This window comes from Artemia sp. Qi Xiang Cuo, chromosome 18 (genome assembly GCF_049724085.1).
Source record: "Artemia sp. Qi Xiang Cuo chromosome 18, ASM4972408v1, whole genome shotgun sequence".
Taxonomy (NCBI): Eukaryota; Metazoa; Arthropoda; class Branchiopoda; order Anostraca; family Artemiidae; genus Artemia; species Artemia sp. Qi Xiang Cuo.
The window spans coordinates 32,533,553-32,553,903 of NC_142811.1; the positions used below are offsets into that span (position 1 = coordinate 32,533,553).

At 34.8% G+C, this 20,351-nt stretch overlaps 1 protein-coding gene across 1 annotated transcript in view; it reads left to right on the forward strand.

The window, feature by feature from the left end:
• Nucleotides 1-20,351, forward strand: part of LOC148941416 (carnitine O-acetyltransferase-like) — a 75,773-nt gene that overhangs the window by 17,061 nt on the left and 38,361 nt on the right. The window contains exons 5-6 of the mRNA XM_089104538.1: nucleotides 2,214-2,395; nucleotides 12,611-12,764. Of these exons, the coding sequence (XP_088960664.1) occupies nucleotides 2,214-2,395; nucleotides 12,611-12,764 (336 nt within the window). The remainder of the gene's footprint in view (nucleotides 1-2,213; nucleotides 2,396-12,610; nucleotides 12,765-20,351) is intronic.

Here is a 20,351-nt window from a genome sequence, read left to right on the forward strand (position 1 = left end):
TTAGAAAAAAAAATATTAGTCGCATGTAGAAATTATGTCGGATAACCTTTGTGCTAGTAATAATGACAAATATCAGCTTCTTATATGCCCCCAGGGCATGACTTACAACCCTTGCCCTGTGGGTTGGGGGGGGGAGGGGGCTGTCATCCTCAAAGACCTAATTTCCAGAACTTTCTACTACCTTGAACAAACTGGTTATCTGAAAATTTCGATTGGATGTGTTTCGGGGAATGGTAGGAGTGAGATTAAAAAGGGCACTAGCCCTCTCAATTTCCAATTGAATGAGCCCCTTTTGAAGTTTTTACGACAACGCTATCTATAAAAACCTTATATGCCCCCAGGGCATTTGCCCTGGGGGGTTTGTCATCCTCAAGTACATAATTTCCAGAACTTTCAACTACGTTGAAAAAAATGGCTATATCTAAACTATGATTGAATGTGTTTGGGGAAATGCTGGGCGTGAGAGGGGGGTTAATTACTCTCCACTCACTTTCGACTTTTAAAAGGGGCACTAGCCCTTTCAAATTCCAATTGAATTCCAGTCAAATGAGCCCTTTTTGAAATTTCTACAACAACTTTCTATATAAACCTTATATGCCCCCAGGGCATAACTTACAACCCTTTCCCTGAGGGCTCTGGTGAGGGGAGAGTTTGCCATCCTTAAAGACTAACCCTTTGAATTTCCAATTGACTGAGCCCTATTTGAGCTCTATACTGAGCTATACTGAGCGATTGGATGTGTTTGGAGAAATGGTGGGCCTGGGAGGGGGGCTAGTTGCCCTCCCATCTCTTTCGACTATTAAATAGGGCACCAGCCCTTCAAATTTCCAATTGAATGAGCCCTATTTGAAGTTACTACTACAACGCTTTCTATAAAAACCTTATATGCCCCTAGGGCATAACTTTCAACCCTTTCCCTGAGGGCTGTGGGGAGGCTGTCATCCTCAAAGATCCAATTTCGAGAACTTTAAACTACGTTGAACAAAATGGGTATATCAAAATTTTGATTGGATGTGTTTGGGGAAAAGGTGGGCGTGAGAGGGGGGTTAGTTGCCCTCAAATCACTTTCGACTATTAGAAAGGTCACTAGCCCTTTAAATTTCCAATCGAATGAACCCTTTTTTGAAGTTTTTACGACAACGCTTTCTATAAAAAGAACTTATATGCCCGCAGGGCAAAACTTACAACCCTTGCCCTGAGGGATGTGGGGGCGTGTCCTCCTCAAAAAAAAAATTTCTATGTGTAAATCAACTACGCTGAACAAAATGGCTATCTCAAAATTTTGATTCGATGTGTTTAGGGAAATAATGGGCGTGGAAGTGGTGTTAGCTGCCTTCCAATCACTTCGAATATTAAAAAGGCCACTAGCCATTCCAATTTCCAATCGAATGAGACCTTTTCGAAGTTTCTACGATAATCCCTTCAATACGAAGTGCCCTGGTATGGAAGAAAAAAAAATAATACATTGTGCCAGCATCGTCCTTTACTTAGGCAGTGCAATTGCGCTGCCTATGAATACGTACATCTCTTTAAATGAGGCTCATGCATAAAGACACACTGAATTACTTTTAGAATCACAATAATTTATATTTTTGTAAGAAGTGCCTAACCCTTTGGTTTTGGACCCAACGATAAAGTTATTTCAACCCCTTGCTTTAAAATTAAAGCACGATTCAGTAGTGTTGTCAATATCCGTTCAATTACACTGTGTGACACTTATATTAAGTTTGACGTTCTTGAGATTAACTTGAGACTTTATTTTTTTATGTGGGAAGAAAGAGACGATAGGCTTGAGAATATTTGTTCATTTCAAGTATTATGCATGTTTTTGAATAGTATGAAGAAAAATTGATTAAAACATGCTTAGATGTTTTAAGACATGTTTTTGAAAAACTGAGCAACAAGCAGGTCACTTTTCCAAGTTTGTAAATGGATAGAAAAAAAGAAAAAATAAGCAAAAATATAAGTAGTGAGAATCTCTGTGTTTGTAATGAAGGCGGACAGACTATTTTTACTAATCTTAAAAATTTAACTTTTTTTCTTATAATGTCGTCGGTGTTGCAACACGACATGATGGGCTATCGTGAAACTACGGTTAGAATCGCTTAAATGTAAATTTAAAAAGTTGTGAAAACTATGATACCAAATTGCCGAGCTGGAGCAAAATCCAATCAAAATAGGGCCAAGTAAGTATAGTATTGTATATGTTTTAGTTGAGTGAATGGTGGCTGGATAATGCGTATCTCGGATATCGACTACCACTGGTTGTATATTCAAGCCCAGGGCTCGTTTTTCCTTTGCAAAATTTTAGGAAAGAATCTATGATGGAAGAGCAGATTGAATTTGCTGCAAAAATCATTCTGGGTGCTTTGGATTTCAAGAAGCTGATAGATGAGTATGATTTATTGATTTTTTCTGTGCAGCGTTCTAGTACCAAAACCACTCTTTGCTAGAAAATCTTCCAAGAATTCTGCTTTATCACTTAAGCTAAGCAGAAGCATAACTTCCACTAACAACATTTTTTTAGTTTAGTTTCTTTAGTCTAAATTTATCTCTTTTAAATCCACTTCCTGTTGTCTGACCGGTTCCAGGGTTTGTAAATAAGAATAAATCCGATGGCAATGAGTTAACTATTGTGAAAACAAGCAGTCAAAACGGACTCAGCTACCTGCTACACCCTATGACTTTGACAGCAAAGTTGAAGCAGAAGGTTTGACATGAATGCATATGAATACTTACTTCTTTCTTCTCTCCAATAAGTATCAGTGTTTTAGTTTGCCTTGGTTAGTAATAAAAATCGATTTGTTTCAGACTAGAAAGAATAAAATAAACTAATAAAAGGGATATAAATCTTCAGAGATGGATGGACTCAATTAAATATGTTTAGAAGCCTAAGGGGGAAACCAGTGGAGCTAGCTGTGTCAAGATGCTACTACTCATGACATCCCCTTTAGTACAGATTCGCCAAAAAAAGCTGATTTTATGTATAATACCTTTCTGACAACCCCTTATTGATGAAGTCTATCAATCTAAAATTTTTATCACTTTTAATTTGTGTCATAATAATTAAGATTGTTTTCCAGAACTCAACCATCATTAACATTAACTAATCATTTTTTTTTTTTCTACCAAGAAAACTAGTAATACAAGGTTATAAGTGATTTATATCACTCTAAGTACATAACAAAAGCCGTTTTTATATATTATAAGCATTAAATGGGCTATGTCTATTGTTATCTGCCATTTTAGGCTGAATGTAATAATCAATAATTAATTATCATTGATGATAGATTAGGTTCTTAAATACACTCTTATTTTTATCATTTTTATAACGTATGGTTAGATTTAATGGGATTGTATATTATCTTTTTTTGTTTTGCTCGATATTTACCCTTATCAATCACGACCTAGCCTATCTTACCATGATTTGTGGACAATATTTTAGCTTTTTTGTTTTTTTTTCTTGATATTTGATGAGCATGTAAGAGTATACCCTCATTGAAGTACATGTTTGTGCGGCATCAGAAATGGACGCACTTACTTAATTTTTTATTTGTTCTAGGAGAAGGGGGACCTAGCTTAAAAAAAAAATTTTCATTTAGTCATTGTACTTCCAGAAACAGATATTTAAATACTTACAGTTAGACCCCGGTGCCACGCCGATAAGGGAAGGCCAGCGACAGAAATAGCAGCGGTGCCAAAAATAGCAGTGGTGGCGCGTGCCGCCGGTGAGATGTCGGCAGTGCCCCGCCGGCGCGATCAATGTTGACCGCAAACATTAATGTTTTCATCAGTCTTTCTCAAATCCAAGCTTGAATTAACAACAGATTTGGACGTATTTAGGATTTAAAAACTTCGCAAGTTGTTGCATGTCCGCTGGTTTTTTTTGTTATTCCTCAAGAGAAGAGGAAATCTGGTAGAAACGAAATGACTATGGCTTTTTAGAACCCTCGCATAATAGTTGAAACAATAGATAATAGATTTGCCTTGACATTCAATAATATCCAAGGAATCTAATTAAAAGGGACCACACAAAAGCCACATTAGGCCAGTAGCCTATGAAAAATCCAAACATACCTAAGACAATGAAAAAGTTCCAGTGGGGGGCCCTGGGTCTATCAAAATATTTCTATGATTTCCAAAGGAATTGGATATCATTTTCTTCCGTCTCCGCTTTAAATGAATAAATAATTAGCTTTTTGGCATCCCTGCTTTCAATGAAAAAAAAAATTGAGGTATTATCATTTAAAAATGATAGCCCCCTATCCGGCCCCTATAGGTGATAACATACAATGTTTTTCTAAATCATATTTTGGGGTGACTTCTGTTTCAATTTTCAATTCCCCAACCTTTTACATAGTCTACAGCTAAATTTAGTCTAAATATAAGTTCTTTTTTTTGGGGGGGGGAGGTTGGGGGTAGAAAATTTTCAGAAACAATATTGTGTTCTCTTTAATCTATCAGGCGTTCAATGATGGTGTATTAAACATTAAGAAAATGTAAAATAGCAAAAAAAAACGAAATTCTATGAACTTACGATTCAGCTGTCGCAACAATCTGTAGACTATCAATTTCAAAATCTGACTGAACCTGTATAATGTATGAGTTCCGTTCAACTTAAAAAATGAAATTATTGACTACGAATGATGTAAGAATCTTATAGCAATTCGGGAAACTGCATTCGAAATGGTTTAATCTCATCAAACAGTTTGCTGATTTCAAATATATAAGTTTCATCAAGTTTAGTGTTACCCATCAAAAGTTACGAGCCTGAGAATATTTGCCTTATTTTCGAAAAAGGGGGGAAAACACCCTATAAGTCGTAGAATCTTAATGAAAATCACACCATCAGATTCAGCGTATCAGATAACTCTTTTGTAGAGATTTAAAGCTCCTATATGCAAAAATGTGGAATTTCTTTTTTTTACCAGAAAGAGATCACGGATGCGTGTTAGTTTTTTTTTTCTTCCCAGGGTTGATCGTATCGACCCAGTCGTCCTAAGATATCGCGAGAGGGCTCATTTGAACGGGAAGTAAAAGTTCTATTGGACTTTTTTAGTGACCAAAAAAATTGGAGGGTAACTAGGCCCACTCCCACGTTCATTTTCCCAAAGTCACCGGATCAAAATTTTGAGATGACCATTTTGTTCAGCATAGTCGAAAAATCTAATAATTAGGTCTTTAGGTGTAAAATGACCCGCCACAGTCCCCGGGGGAAGGGCTGCAAGTTGTGAACTTTGCCCATGGTTTACATATAGTATTTGTTATTGGGAAGTACACAACCTGTTTTGGGGGGGTATGTGCTTGGGGTGTATTTCTAAGGGGAGAATCTTCCTTTGGCAGGGAAATTTCTGATGAGTGAATATTTTAGGAGAAATTTTATACTGGGGGGTTTCGACAGAATTACTATACGAAATTCTTTTTAATTGTCTTACATTCTCTTTGCCAAATTTTTTATATGAAGATATTCCGGGGGAATTATTCGGGGGCTTTTTTCGCGCGTTTTGTTTTCTGGGAAATAATCTCCACGGAAGGGGGCGTTTCTGGAGTGATGGAGAAACCGATTAGATATTAAAGTCTTATTCCAATGAAAAACTGCTATGGAGAATTTTTCAGGGTGAATCGTCCACAAGCAATTTTACAGAAAGGGGGGATTCTCAGTGAGGAAGAGACTGTCTGGAGGAAATTTGACGGGGGGAGTGCATTTAACGTTGAATGAAATTTCAACGGAGGAGTTTTCTGTGAGGGCGAGGGGTATATTTCATAGAGCCAGATTTACCGGCATTATTTGAAAAACGAACAGAAATTATGCCATATATGAAGGGTTGCCCCCTCCTCAATACCTTATTCCTTACGCTAAAACTTTACTGTTTACTAGAATTGAAACACAGGGGATGTTTAATTAGAATAGGACGCTTTTTTAAAAGTGCTAAGAGCTTTAGCGTAATGAGCAAGGTATTGAGGAGGAGGCGATCCTTCATATCCGGAATAAATCTGCCAAAATTAATATGCAACTTGTGTTTTGATTTTTCATGCATGAAGAGCCAAAATCGAACCTGCATTAGTTGAAAAACGTTCAGAAATTAAATAAAAAACCAGTTTTTTTGACTGAAAGTAAGGAGCGACATTAAAACTTAAAACGAACAGCAACTATTCCGTATATGAAAGGGGCTGTCCCCTCCTCAACGCCTCGCTCTTTACGCTAAAGTTTGACTCTTTTTCACCACTCTACTTTTTAAAACAATAAAACAAAATTTAGCCTAAAAACCGAGGCTGTTTGCTTTATTAATTGCTGTTTGCGTTTATTTAATTAATTGCGTTTTATTATTTGCCTTAATAATTGCTGTTCGTTTTAAGTTTTAGTGTCGCTCCTTATTTTCAGTTAAAAAAAACTTGTTTTTTAAAATTTAGTTTCACAAAGACGATACTTTTTTCAACATATGAAGAACCGTGTTTGACGAAAATTAACGAACGAGAGAAAAGTGAAGAATTATGGTATACAAATTAATATTTGGTAGGGATAGTCATTAGTGATACATCACTAGGGGTGGTATCGTGATTGGGTGATTTTCGGGGATCCAAATTTTTTTTTCGGGGTGAAAAGTAGATTTTGAGGGAAATCCCCGAAAATTCGGTGATAGTTCAAGCTTGATTTCTAATCAGGAAAATAAAAATACTTAACCACACGAGAAAAGAAAACCTCCGACTTTACGGTTGACGCAATAAAGAATTGCCGCAAAATTAATCCAAAGTCAGCCGACCGCGCCACCTCTGCCGGTGACGGCGCGCCGGTGGCGTTGCGACACCGGCGGCGGTCAACTGGGTCTCTCGTTGGGGGCGTTCGGTCGATGCGCCGGCGTCGCGCTGGGATCTACTTACAGTATACGTGGGTGGATCCAGGATTTATGTTATAGGGGGGGGGGGGTAACAATAAAACATGGGCTCTTTCTTAGCCTCAACCATAACTTGCAAATATGTGTTTTTAACCATCTTTTTATTTACATATACAAAAAATAAACAGTTAGATGTATGAATGTAATTTGAAGTGCAACATGACAAAATCAATTTTTATTTAAATAAATATATATATATATATATATATATATATATATATATATATATATATATATATATATATATATATATATATATATATATATATATATATATATATATATATATATATATATATATATATATATATATATATATATATATATATATATATATATATATATATATATATATATACATTATTAAACATTTAAAACTCGCATTACAAGTAATTTTAGTTGCAGCTTTCATTTATGGTTTCTAGCAAAAACCTAGAGCACTTCGTTGAGCCATTAAATATGCAATATCTTGGCATACGTTTGGTATAGATAGACCATTTAAGCGTTCTCCCTACACGGTGGCTCTTAAATGTTTTTACAAATACACAATTCTCCTTTGAGGCCGGGAGACTAGGGTAAGTCTTCCGGGTAAAGGCTTGCAGCATGTAATATGGATTTTTCTAAATCAGCACTAGTAACTTTAAGGAACAATAGCTTTGGAATTGGAAATTTAAGAGGTCGATGATTCAGGGAATCTCGAAAAAATCTCATTATTAATGAAGTCTAAAAATGGTATAGTTGTTTGAAAATACTCCTCCACAAACTGCGTCGCTATATTTGATCAGTTTAAGTGTTCTCTCCCTACTTTTAGATTTTCATTGTAGCCCCTAGATCGTTTGTTATCTTTCCAAATTCCTTGAAGGCAGCTTGACATTTACTCCTGCTGTTACCATAGGGCTTATGAATGGTTGCCGACGTTGGGTTGACTAGTTGCGTGGCATTAATTACATTAATATTATCAACTTGTACCTTCCGAGTCAGTGGTAATGTCACGCTCTAAATTTTGCCAAGCACAACAGCGCTAGTGACAAAGTTGCATGAAGGGATGTTTTGAAGCAATGCAAATGCATTGCTCCCATCAGAAGGTGTTTGAGCCCTCTTCTAGAATTGCCGGCAGGATAGGAAACGCTTCTAAAAATAATAGCACAGGATCATATTATCGATCTCTCTCGTTTCGCACATTTTTCAAATTACAGTTTGCCCTTTATTAGTCTGTCATCAATACCTTGGTTCAGGGCATGAAGTCATCCAGCTGATTTCCAAAAATAAATTGGCAGTTAAGAAATTATTCCCACAGCATTTCTTATGCAAGGAGCTATACATACGTTACTGAAAACCAAATCAAGTAGGTGATTAGCAAAATGGGTGTATAGTGCCAATGGTTGCAATTCTCTTATGGCAATGGTGCAATTCTCTGATTGCCTGGACACCATTGAATTTCCCACTCATGTCTGAGCCGCCGTCAAATGTTTGGTCATGGTAATTCCTAAAATTGACGTTTAATTCTATTATTTCTTCTAATACTATTTGACAAATATTTTCGCCAGTAAAATCTATTACTTTAAAAATGTTAAATATCAGTAAACTTTAAAAATGTACTTTAATGAAATGGTTGGTCAGGTCATAATAGCATATACAAAGAGAGCACTTCTTCCTTTAAAAAATTATCTGTTGTTTCGTCAACTATTAAACTGAAATATCTGGATCTACCGGTCTTGCATACAATTTTGTTCGTTAATACGTATTATTACAATATTGGACAATATCATTTTAGGTTGTCTTATGCGCAAGCCACACCATAGCCACATATGTCGATAAAAAAAAGCCAAGTTTTATGAACGACTTGAGGTTTTTCTTTATTTTGATACCACACTTGTATTTCAGAAGCGGAAAATAAAAGTGCAAGGAATTGGTTTATAAAGTTTGCACTAACACTAATTAGTTTCCAACAGTTCTCTAATAATACTGTGTCTTCTTAACTTTTGTCAGATTTCTGTTACAGATAGAAAAATTGCTATTTCAAGCTTCTATTTGTTCTAGTATCAAAAAATTATACGTTAAATCTTGACTCTGATTGGTCAATGAAGAATTTTATGCTTGAAAATTGAACAATATTCAACCCGAAAAATTACGAACGGCGTACATAATTGGCGCTGTAATCGTGCATAATTTTGATATTCTTGGCTTAAGCATTACTGATGCAAGTGCTGTTTTTATGTGTCAAATTGGAGTAAGAGGTTATCGCCAGCATCAATATGAAACTTTTGAAATGCTCTGGAATACCCTTAATAGGATGAATTCTCTACAATAATTGTAAGTCTAAACTTAACATAATTAGATCCATTTTATCTAGGTCAACTTTTGATGTTCTTGAGGGGGATTTTACGTGCTCCAAGAACATAGATAATTTCGAACACCACACTGCCTTTCCATAACGATAAATAAAATTTCGAATAGGGATAAATTCTTTTAATAGACAGTAATAATTCACAAAAATACTAGATATTTTGTATTTTCTGTTGATTTGTTCCTGCTGATGACGGTCACTGCACATGTGACCGAAATATCCAGTATTTTTTTGTGAAATTATCACGGTCTATTAAATAATTTCTTAGACCACACTGCTTTTCCATTTAAAAAAAAAAAAAAATTAAAAAATATTTAAATATTAAAAAGATTTATCCCTATTTGAACTTTTATTTAGCACCAAGAACCATCCCCAGTATCCCAGAACCATCCCCTAAAAGGTATATATTTGGTTATAAAACGTTCTCTTTTTCATTTTTCAGATATTATTTCTTCTAAGATAATTTCTTAAACCACATTGGCCTGACATCACATAAAGAAAGAAAAACGGACAAAAATGGGGTTTTTATAGGCCAAATGAAAATACTGAAAAAACAAAGCGAATATTTCGAGAGTACAAACGCCTCTCTTCTTCAGCGCGAAACGAAACGATGTATCCATGGAAAGTGCATAAGAGAAAAAAACCACAACAAAAAACAAACGCGGAAATTCAATGTTAAAAGAACCAAAAAACCAAAGAAAAAACCAATAACTTAAAAGATGAATAAAATTCAATGAAAGCCAAAAATTAAAAGAATTAAAACCAAATACCTAACAACCATAATAGCGAGTTATTCGCCAATATCTGCGATTTGCACAAAATCCAAAAAAATATGAACTGCCATCAACGGATACTAGCGAACAACTGACAAAGAAAAAGAACCAATTCATTCACTCAAAAAACAAAACGAACCAGCAATTAAATAAGTTGGAGAACTATGCCATTTGATTTCGGATTTTAATTAATGCATTTCTTGCAGACACCCTTTGAGACCTAAGGGGTTGTTCACGTGTTTGATTAGATGACTGGGAAAGTGGTTCAAGGTTTATTTCAGGGATTACTAAAGTATCGGCTTCTCTTTTGAGAAAACTGAAATATGACTCGATTATTCTTAAATCACCCGAATCAAACAGTTCGTGGTAACGAACTGTAAGTGAGGAGCGACCCGGCTCAATGGTAACCGAAACTCTAAAAAACGGAATTTTGGTACCAATAGACACATCCAAACAATCAGATTTTAATTTAGATTTCAAATATATAAGTTTTATCAAGTTTAATTATACCCATCAAAAGTTACGCGCCTGAGAAAATTTGGCTGATTTTCGAAAAAAGGGGGAAAGACCCCCTAAAAGTTACAGAACCTTAATAAAAATAACACCGTCATATTCAGAGTATCAGATAACCCTACTGCAGAGCTTTCAAGCTCCTATCTAAAAAAATGTGGAATTTTGCATTTTTTGCCAGAAGAAAGATCACGGGTGCGTTTTTATTTGTTTTTTTTTTTTTTTTTTTCCTGGGGTAATCGTATTGACCCAGTGGTCCTAGAATATTGTAAGAGGGCTCATTGGAATGGAAATTAAAAGTTCTAGTTCTCTTTATAAGTGACCAAAAAATGGAGGGCAACTAGGCCCCCTCCCACGCTCATGTTTTTCTCAAAGTCACCCAATTAAAATTTTGAGATAGCCATTGTGTTTAGCAAAGTCGAAAATCTAATAAACATGTCTTTTAAGATGACTTAATCCCCCACAGTTCCCAGGGGAAGGGCTGCAAGTTATGAACTTTGCCCATTGCTTACATATTGTATTGGTTATTGGGAAGTATATAGACATTTTCAGGAAGAATTTTTTTCTGGTGGGGGGGGAGGGGGCTGGATGAGGGGGTTACTCGGGAGAATCTTTCCGTGGAGGATGTTTCTTTGGGGTAAGGGACATTTCTATGAAGGGGGCGCCGGATTTCCAAGCATTATTTAAAAAACGATCAGAAATTAAATTAAAAAAAACAAGTACTTTCAACTGAAAGTAAGAAGCAACATTAGAACTTAAAATGAACAGAAATTATTACGTATATGAGGGGGTTCTCCCCCAAGTCAATACTTCGCTCTTTACGCTACAGTTTTTTTTTTAGTGCTTTCCAAAGAGCTATCTATTTTAATTAAACGGCCTTTGTGATTCAGGGGTTTGTTAATTAAATTTTGTTTTAACTTTTAACGCAAAGTGCGTGGTATTGACTAAGGGGAGAACCCCCTCATATATGTAATAGCATATACGTAATAAAAAAAAAACAATAAAAAAAAAAACAAGCGATACGGCTCAATAGTTATCAAAACTTTTAAAAACGGAACTTTGATGCCAATAAATGTATCAAAAGAATGGGCTTATAATGCTGATTCTAAATATATGAATTTTATTAAGTTTAGTATTACTCATCAAAGGCTACGAGCCTCAGAAAACTCACCTGATTTTTTAAAGAGGGGGAAACATCCCCTAAAAGTGAAAAATTTTTAATGAAAATCACACCGTCAGATTCAGCGTATCAGAAAACCCTGTAACATAGGTTTCAAACTCATATCTGCAAAAATCTGCAACTTTGTATTTTTTGCCAGAAGCAAAATATACGAATATAGAAGTTCGTTACGTAAGTTAATTTGTAAATTACGTCAGAACCAAATTTAGAGATAGCCATTTAGCAAAAGAAAAGTAAAATTTTTATGCAAATTTTGTTTACTTATTCAATGGCGGCGAGCCAAAATTAAAGCTGCATTAACTAAAAAACGATCAGAAATTAAATTAAAAAAAAAAGTTTTTTTAGCTGAAAGTAAGGAGCGACATTAAAACTTAGAACGAATAGAAATTATTCCGTATATGAAAGAGGCTGTCACCTCCTCAACCCCCCGCTCTTTACGCTAAAATTTGACTCTGTCTCACAGATTTATTTTTTAAAACAATAAAAAACTTTAGCGTAAAGAGCGAGGCGTTAAGGAGGGGACAGCCCCTTTAATATACGGAATAATTTCTGTTCGTTTTAAGTTTTAATGTCGCTCCTTACTTTCAGTTTAAAAAACTTGTTTTTTTTATTTAATCTCTGTTTAAAGCTAGACCTAAATGTCGGTATTTATAAATTTCAACAGCTTCTCTGTAGTGCTGGACAATACCTTTGTCATGCGAAATAAGACTAGCTTGATTAAACAAAATAGTTCGCATGACAAAGGTATTGTCCAGGTATTGACAAAGGTATGTGATTATTTCTTCTGCTGCTTATTTATATTAAATATCTGGGCGTAGTCTACTGTTGAACTCTTCTTAATCTGTTTCTGATTTTCAAGTCTTATTTTGATAAAAATATTTGATGATATGAATGCTATGTATTTTAGAAACCAGTTAAAGCTTGATAAACTAGGAGAAAGCCATTTGGATATGTCTCAGTATTACAGGCTCTTTGGTACAGTCCGGACTCCTGGTCCTAATTGTGATGAACTTACACTTAATCCTGATTCCAGACATATAGTTGTTGCTCATAATAACCAAGTGAGTTGTTTGCCCTTATTCGCTTTTTTTTTTTTTTTTTTTTTTTACATGTGTGTATTTTAATTAAGATTATAATAACATAGTTAACTTATAGTTAATTAATGGGCCTTAGACCCAGATTCTGGTAAGAACAGAATTTGATGTGCTTTTCTTGAAATTTCCAGTCAATGTCACTGGAAGTTTCAATTGAGTTATCAACTGCTTGTTCATTAGGGCTAAGCATTTACCTAGTTCAATTTAGACAGTAAAAGGACCTTTAATCCACCTATTAAATAAAGGGATATCCCAAAAATAGTCCTTAAAACTGTTTTTAAGCTCGGAATTCTTGAATTGAAAGTAAGTTTTTCTAGATACAAATCTCTTCCATCATCAAAAGCTCAATCAAAAAATCAAAAGCTCTTTGAGAAATTTCGGAAATTTTGTAAGATCCGTGAGAGATCTTACAGCTGTATGTCTAAATAGGGCTAACGACGAACACAAAGTTTTTTTTTTGCCCTTTCCAGGCCCTTCTCGGCCCAACGAAATGTAGAATTTAATGCACCAATTCCTATAGGGTCCCGAGTATGTAAAAAATAGGACAACATGTCCACTTATTGAACCCTGTGAGAACAGTGCTTAATTCGTTGATTACCTACCCGCATATTTTTGGTTTTCTATTCTTATTCTACAAGTACCTCAGTGGTAGAGGACTTGGTTGCCATAATAACTTTGTATACATAAACAATTTGAGTTTTTATAATGACCTGGTTGAAGTGTAAGCTTTTAGAGTCGATAGCCTTTTGTATCTCTTTATGAATAAGAAATCCATAATAATTTGTTGGCTACATGTCCCACTGTACTTCAGTTCTTTTTTTAAATGTAAGTGATTATCATTCTTAGTGAATTATATATCATATGTATCTGCCTGCATTGGGAGGGACCCTCCTCCTTTTCCTCTTTAAGGAAGAGGGCTTTCTTCTCCCAATAAAGTCCTCTCTCCCGCCTCTCCCAAGATACCTCTCTCCCGCCATAAAGGTCTGACCTGTATGTACTTATGCATACACGCATACAAGTTGGCTTCACTAATTAGGTCGATGATGTATGATATTTAAACAGAATTCAAATAATAAATTGCTGTACAGAACCAAAGGTACCATCTTGGTGACATAAGGTGATTTTATAAGTATTAACAGTATTGTATTGATAGTATTGATTCAAGTATTGGTATTATTGGCTCAAGCTCTGGTAGAAATAAATAGAACACGATTTTATCAGCTCTGCCAACTGCAGGGTGGCTATGTGGCCACCAGCCACTAATGTTCCACGAGGGAGCATATGTTCCACGTGGAACATATCAATGTTCCTTGCAGCGTGGAACATTGATAGATTGTTGTCATGTGTTCAACACTGTTTATTAAAATTTCTATATGTGAATTTTCTAAAATTTCTATAATAGAAATTCTATCCAGAAACGATATGAACATACCAGCAAAATTAGCAATGCCATAAAAAGGGTTGAAATCCTATCGCAAATGTCCTTCTACTGATTATACTATTTATGTCTATTTATATCCTTATTAACGTCAAATATTTGAAAAAGCCCTCCTACCCCAAAAAAAAAAAAAAAAAAAAAAAAAAAAAAAAAAAAAAAAAAAACGCCAAGGTAAAAAACGCAATCGCGTGAGTATATCTTGGAGTAGCCAGAATTTAGATGGCACTTTAGAATAAATAGTTGAGAGTATGTATCATAGGCAGCGCAATAGCGCTGCCTAAGTAAAGAACAATGTGGACACAATGTGTTGTTTTTTTTTGTTTTTTTTTCTCCCTGCCCGGGCACATCGTATCGAAGAATTCGTAATATAAATTTCGGAAACGGCTGATTCGATTGTAAATTGGAGTGGCTAGTGCCCTTTTTAAAAGTCGAAAGAGATTTGAGGGCAACTAGTCCCCCCAAGCCCCCTAATTACTAAAATACATCCCGACAAAAGTTTATGATGGCTCGTTTGTTTGGCGTTGGTGATTTCCAGATATAAAATATCTTTTTGAGGAGGAAACTACCGGATAACCCACGAGGCTAGGGGTTTAAGCTATGCCCGGGGGCATATAAGGTTTTTATAGAAGGCGTTGTCGTAGAAACTTCAAAAAAGGCTCATTCGATATGAAATTCAAAGGACCAGTGCCCTTTTTAATAGTCAAAAGTGATTGGAGGGCAACTAGCCCCCCCATGCCCATCATTCCCCCAAACGGATCCAATCAAAATTTTGAGATAGCCATTTTGTTCACCGTTGTTTATTTCCAGATAGAAAATATCTTTTTGAGGAAGACACTCCCCCACAACCCTCGGGGCAAGGGTTTTAAGCTATGCCTTGGGGGCATGTAAGGTTTTTATAGAAGGCTTTGTCGTATAAACTTCAAAAAAAGCTCATTCGATTGAGAATTCGATTGGCTAGTTCCGTTTTTAATAGTCGAAAGTGATTGTAGGGCAATTAGCCCCCCCCCTCACCCCCATCAATCCCCCCAAAACATCCCATAACAATTTTTATCTTGCCATTTTGTTCAGCGTAGTTGATTTCCGTAGAGAAAATATGTTTTTGAGGAGGACACTCCCCCACCAACCCCCGGGCAAAGGTTTTAAGTTATGCACTGGGGGTACATAAGGATTTTTATAGAAGGCGGTGTTGTAGAAACTTCAGAACAGGCTCGTTCGATTGGAAATACGAAGGGCTAGTTCCCTTCTTAATAGTCGAAAGTAACTGGAGGGCAACTAGCCACCCCCCCCCCTCGCCCATCATTTCCCCAAACACATGCAATCAAAATTTTGGGGTATCCACTTTGTTCAATGTAGTTGATTTTACGATAGAGAATATCTTTTTGAGGAGGATACTCCCCCATAGCCCTCGGGGCAAGGGTTGTATGTTATAGACACGTGGCATGGAAGGTTTTTTACAGAACGTGTTGTGGTAGACAATTCAAAACGGTTCATTTCACTTAGAAATTTAAAGGGAATTTGCCGTTTTTAATATTGGACAGTTATTGGACGGCACATAGCCCCCCCCCCCACGCCCATTAGTCCTCAAAAAACCTCCAATAAAAATTTTGAGATAGCCATTTTGTTCAGCGTAGTTGATTTACAGATAGAAAATATGTTTTTGAGGAGGATAAGTTATGCCCTGGGGGCATATAAGGTTTTTATAGAAGACGTTGTCGTAGAAACTTTAGAAAAGGGCTCATTCGGTTTGAAATTCAAAGGGCCAGTGCCCTTTTTAATAGTTGAAATTGATTAGTAATATTTTTTGTTGTTGTTGTTGCTTAGACCAGGGCAATTCGTATCGAAGGAGCTGTCGTGGGAACTTCGAAAGGGGCTCATTCAATTGAAAATAGAAAGGGTTGACCATTTTTAATAGTCAAAAGTGATTGGAAGGCAACTAATCCCCCTTCCAAACCCCCCCAACCAATTGCCCAATATGTTTAAAAACTAAAAGTTGCCTTAAGATTAAATAAAAATTCACTGTGATAATGCTAATTCCCAATAAGGCATCTTAGCAGTATCCCAAGAACGACTGACGGTATTATGTTCAAACTTTCGAGGCTACTTCTGCTCTTAATATTTAACCAAATCAAAATAGTGTAAGTGTATCAAAGCTATCAAAGAAAGTAAACAAATTTTTTTGCGAATGGTATAAAGTTTTCCATTTCATGCCAACAAGAAGAGTAATGAAACTGAGTTAAACACCACCATTTGTCTCAAGATTTTTAAAAGGGTGTATGTTGTTAAAAACTGCTGAAAATTTTTCTCCAGCACACAAATAGAAGTCCAAACTGTAAAGTCTAAAAAAACAAAAAGATTTAAAGTATTATTTTCTTTTTCCCTGAAAAGACTAGGTCAATAAAAAATGAGCAGAAATTAATTAAAAAAAACTTTTTACACAAAATAAGCTTATCCAAGAAAAGTAAAGAGCTCCATTAAACCAAAAATGAGCAAAAATAAAATCAAATAAGATACCAAGCTGGAAACTTCCACAAATCAACATCGATAAATAAATGAAACCCAAAACGGACAGAAATCAAAATAAATAACCGAGTTAAAATCAGAACCAGCAGAAATTAACATAAGTTGGGCGCAAAACCCCTATGCCTTCCCAAGACCAGAACAAAATTTGCACTTTACTGAAAAAAATATAAATGTTGTTACTTTTATAACTTTAATAAATCAAACTATATTAACATTTTAATTACTAAATATCATTATATGTATATTAAACTGACAATGCACATTCATTTTTTTTCAGTAAAGTGCAAATTGTGTTCTGGACTTGGGGAGGCATAGGGTTTTGCGCCCAACTTATATTAATTAAAGTAAAGATCGATGTGGGTATAATGTATTATCTTGTTGTTGCTGTTGTTGTTTAGACCAGGGCACTTCGTATCGAAGGAGTTGTCGTAAGAACTTCGAAAAGGGCTCATTCGATTGAAAATAATAAGGGTTGATGACCTTTTTAATAGTCAAGAGTGATTGGAGGGAAACTAGTCCCCCTCCCATGCCCACCTTCCCATTTACGTTTATGTTTAAAAACTAAATATTGCCTTAAGATTAAATCAAAATGCACTGTGTTAATGTTAATTCCCAATAAGGAATCTCAGCAGTATCCTAAGAACTCCTGAAGGTATTATGTTCCAACTTTCGGGGCTACTTCTGCTCTTAAAATTTAACCCAATCAAAATAGCGTAAGTGTATCCAAGCTATCAAAGGAAGTAAACAATTTTTTTTTGCGAATGGTATCAAGTTTTCCATTTCAAGTCAACTAGAGGAGGTTTGAAACTAAATTAAACAGTACTATTTGTGTCCAGATTTTTAAAAGGGTGTATGTTGTTAAAAATTGCCGAAAATTTTTCTCCAGCATACAAATAGCAGGCCAAACTATAAAGTCTTAAAAAAACAAAAAGATTTAAAGTGTTATTTTCTTTTTCCCTGAAAGGACTATGTAAATATAAAACGAACAGAAATTAATTAAAAAAAACTTTTTCCACAAAATAAGTTTCAAAGAAAAGTAAAGAACTCCATTAAACAAAAAATGAGCAAAAATAAAATCAAATAATCTACCAAGCTCGAAACTACCACAAATCAGCATCTATAAATAAATGAAACCCAAAATGAACAGAAATCAAAATAAATAAGTGAGTTAAACTCAAAACGAGCAGAAATTAACATAAGTTGGGCGCAAAACCCCTATGCCTTCCCAAGACCAGAACAAAATTTGCACTTTACGGAAAAAAATATAAATGTTTTTACTTTTATAACTTTAATAAATCAAATAATTTTAACATTTTGATTACTAAATATCAGTATATGTATAATAAAATGACAATGCACATTCATTTGTATTTTTTCAGTAAAGTGCAAATTTTGTTCTGGCCTTGGGAAGGCATAGGGGCTTTGCGCCCAACTTATATTAATTAAAGTAAAGATCGATGTGGGTATAATGTATTATCTTGTTGTTGCTGTTGTTGTTTAGACCAGGGCACTTCGTATCGAAGGAGTTGTCGTAAGAACTTCGAAAAGGGCTCATTCGATTGAAAATAATAAGGGTTGATGACCTTTTTAATAGTCAAGAGTGATTGGAGGGAAACTAGTCCCCCTCCCATGCCCACCTTCCCATTTACGTTTATGTTTAAAAACTAAATATTGCCTTAAGATTAAATCAAAATGCACTGTGTTAATGTTAATTCCCAATAAGGAATCTCAGCAGTATCCTAAGAACTCCTGAAGGTATTATGTTCCAACTTTCGGGGCTACTTCTGCTCTTAAAATTTAACCCAATCAAAATAGCGTAAGTGTATCCAAGCTATCAAAGAAAGTAAACAATTTTTTTTTGCGAATGGCATACAAATTCCTATTTTAGGTCGACTAGAGGTGATATATGAAATTATATTAAACAGCACCATTTGCGTCCAGATTTTCTTAAGGGTGATTATTATTAAAAAATGCTGAAAATTTTTCTTTAACTCACACATAAAAGGCCAAACTATTAATTTTTCACAAAACAAAAAGATTTAAAGTATTATTTTCTTTTTCTCTGAAAAGACTATGTCAATATAAAACGAACAGAGATTAACTAAAAAAAACTTTTTCCACGAAATAAGTTTTTCAAATAAAAGTAAAGAACTCCATTAAACAAAAAATGAGCAAAAATAAAATCAAATAATCTACCAAGCTCGAAACTACCACAAATCAGCATCGATAAATAAATGAAACCCAAAATGGACAGAAATCAAAATAAATAATCGAGTTAAAATCAGAACCAGCAGAAATTAACATAAGTTGGGCGCAAAACCCCTATGCCTTCCCAAGACCAGAACAAAATTTGCACTTTACTGAAAAAAATATAAATGTTTTTACTTTTATAACTTTAATAAATCAAATAATATTAAAATTTTGATTACTAAATATCAGTATATTTATATTAAACTGACAATGCACATTCATTTGTATTTTTTCAGTAAAGTGCAAATTTTGTTCTGGCCTTGGGAAGGTATAGGGGTTTTGCGCCCAACTTATGTTAATTAAAGTAAAGATCGATGTGGGTATAATGTATTATCTTGTTGTTGCTGTTGTTGTTTAGACCAGGGCACTTCGTATCGAAGGAGTTGTCGTAAGAACTTCGAAAAGGGCTCATTCGATTGAAAATAATAAGGGTTGATGACCTTTTTAATAGTCAAGAGTGATTGGAGGGAAACTAGTCCCCCTCCCATGCCCACCTTCCCATTTACGTTTATGTTTAAAAACTAAATATTGCCTTAAGATTAAATCAAAATGCACTGTGTTAATGTTAATTCCCAATAAGGAATCTCAGCAGTATCCTAAGAACTCCTGAAGGTCTTATGTTCCAACTTTCGGGGCTACTTCTGCTCTTAAAATTTAACCCAATCAAAATAGCGTAAGTGTATCCAAGCTATCAAAGAAAGTAAACAATTTTTTTTGGTAAATGGTGTTAAGGTTTATTTTGTAGATTAACTAGAGGAGACTTCAGACTATATTGAACAGTTTTTTCTGCGTCCAGATCTGCAAAAGTGTGATTGGTACTGAAAATTGCTGAAAATTTTTCTCCAGCATGCAAAGAGAAATTCAAGCTATTGAGTCTTAGAAAAACAAAAAGATTTAAAGTGTTATTTTCTTTTTACCTGAAAAGACTATGTCAATATAAAATGAACAGAAATTAATTAAAAAAAACTTTTTACACAAAATAAGTTTTTCAAAGAAAAGTGAACAACTCCATTAAACAAAAAATCAGAAAAAATAAAACCAAATAAGCTACCAAGCTGGAAACTACCACAAATCAGCATCTATATATAAATGAAACCCAAAACGGACAAAAATCAAAACAAATAACCGAGTTAAAATCAGAACCAGCAGAAATTAACATAAGTTGGGCGCAAAACCCCTATGCCTTCCCAAGACCAGAACAAAATTTGCACTTTACTGAAAAAAATATAAATGTTTTTACTTTTATAACTTTAATAAATCAAATAATATTAACATTTTTATTACTAAATATCAGTATATGTATATTAAAATGACAATGCACATTCATTTGTATCTTTTCAGTAAAG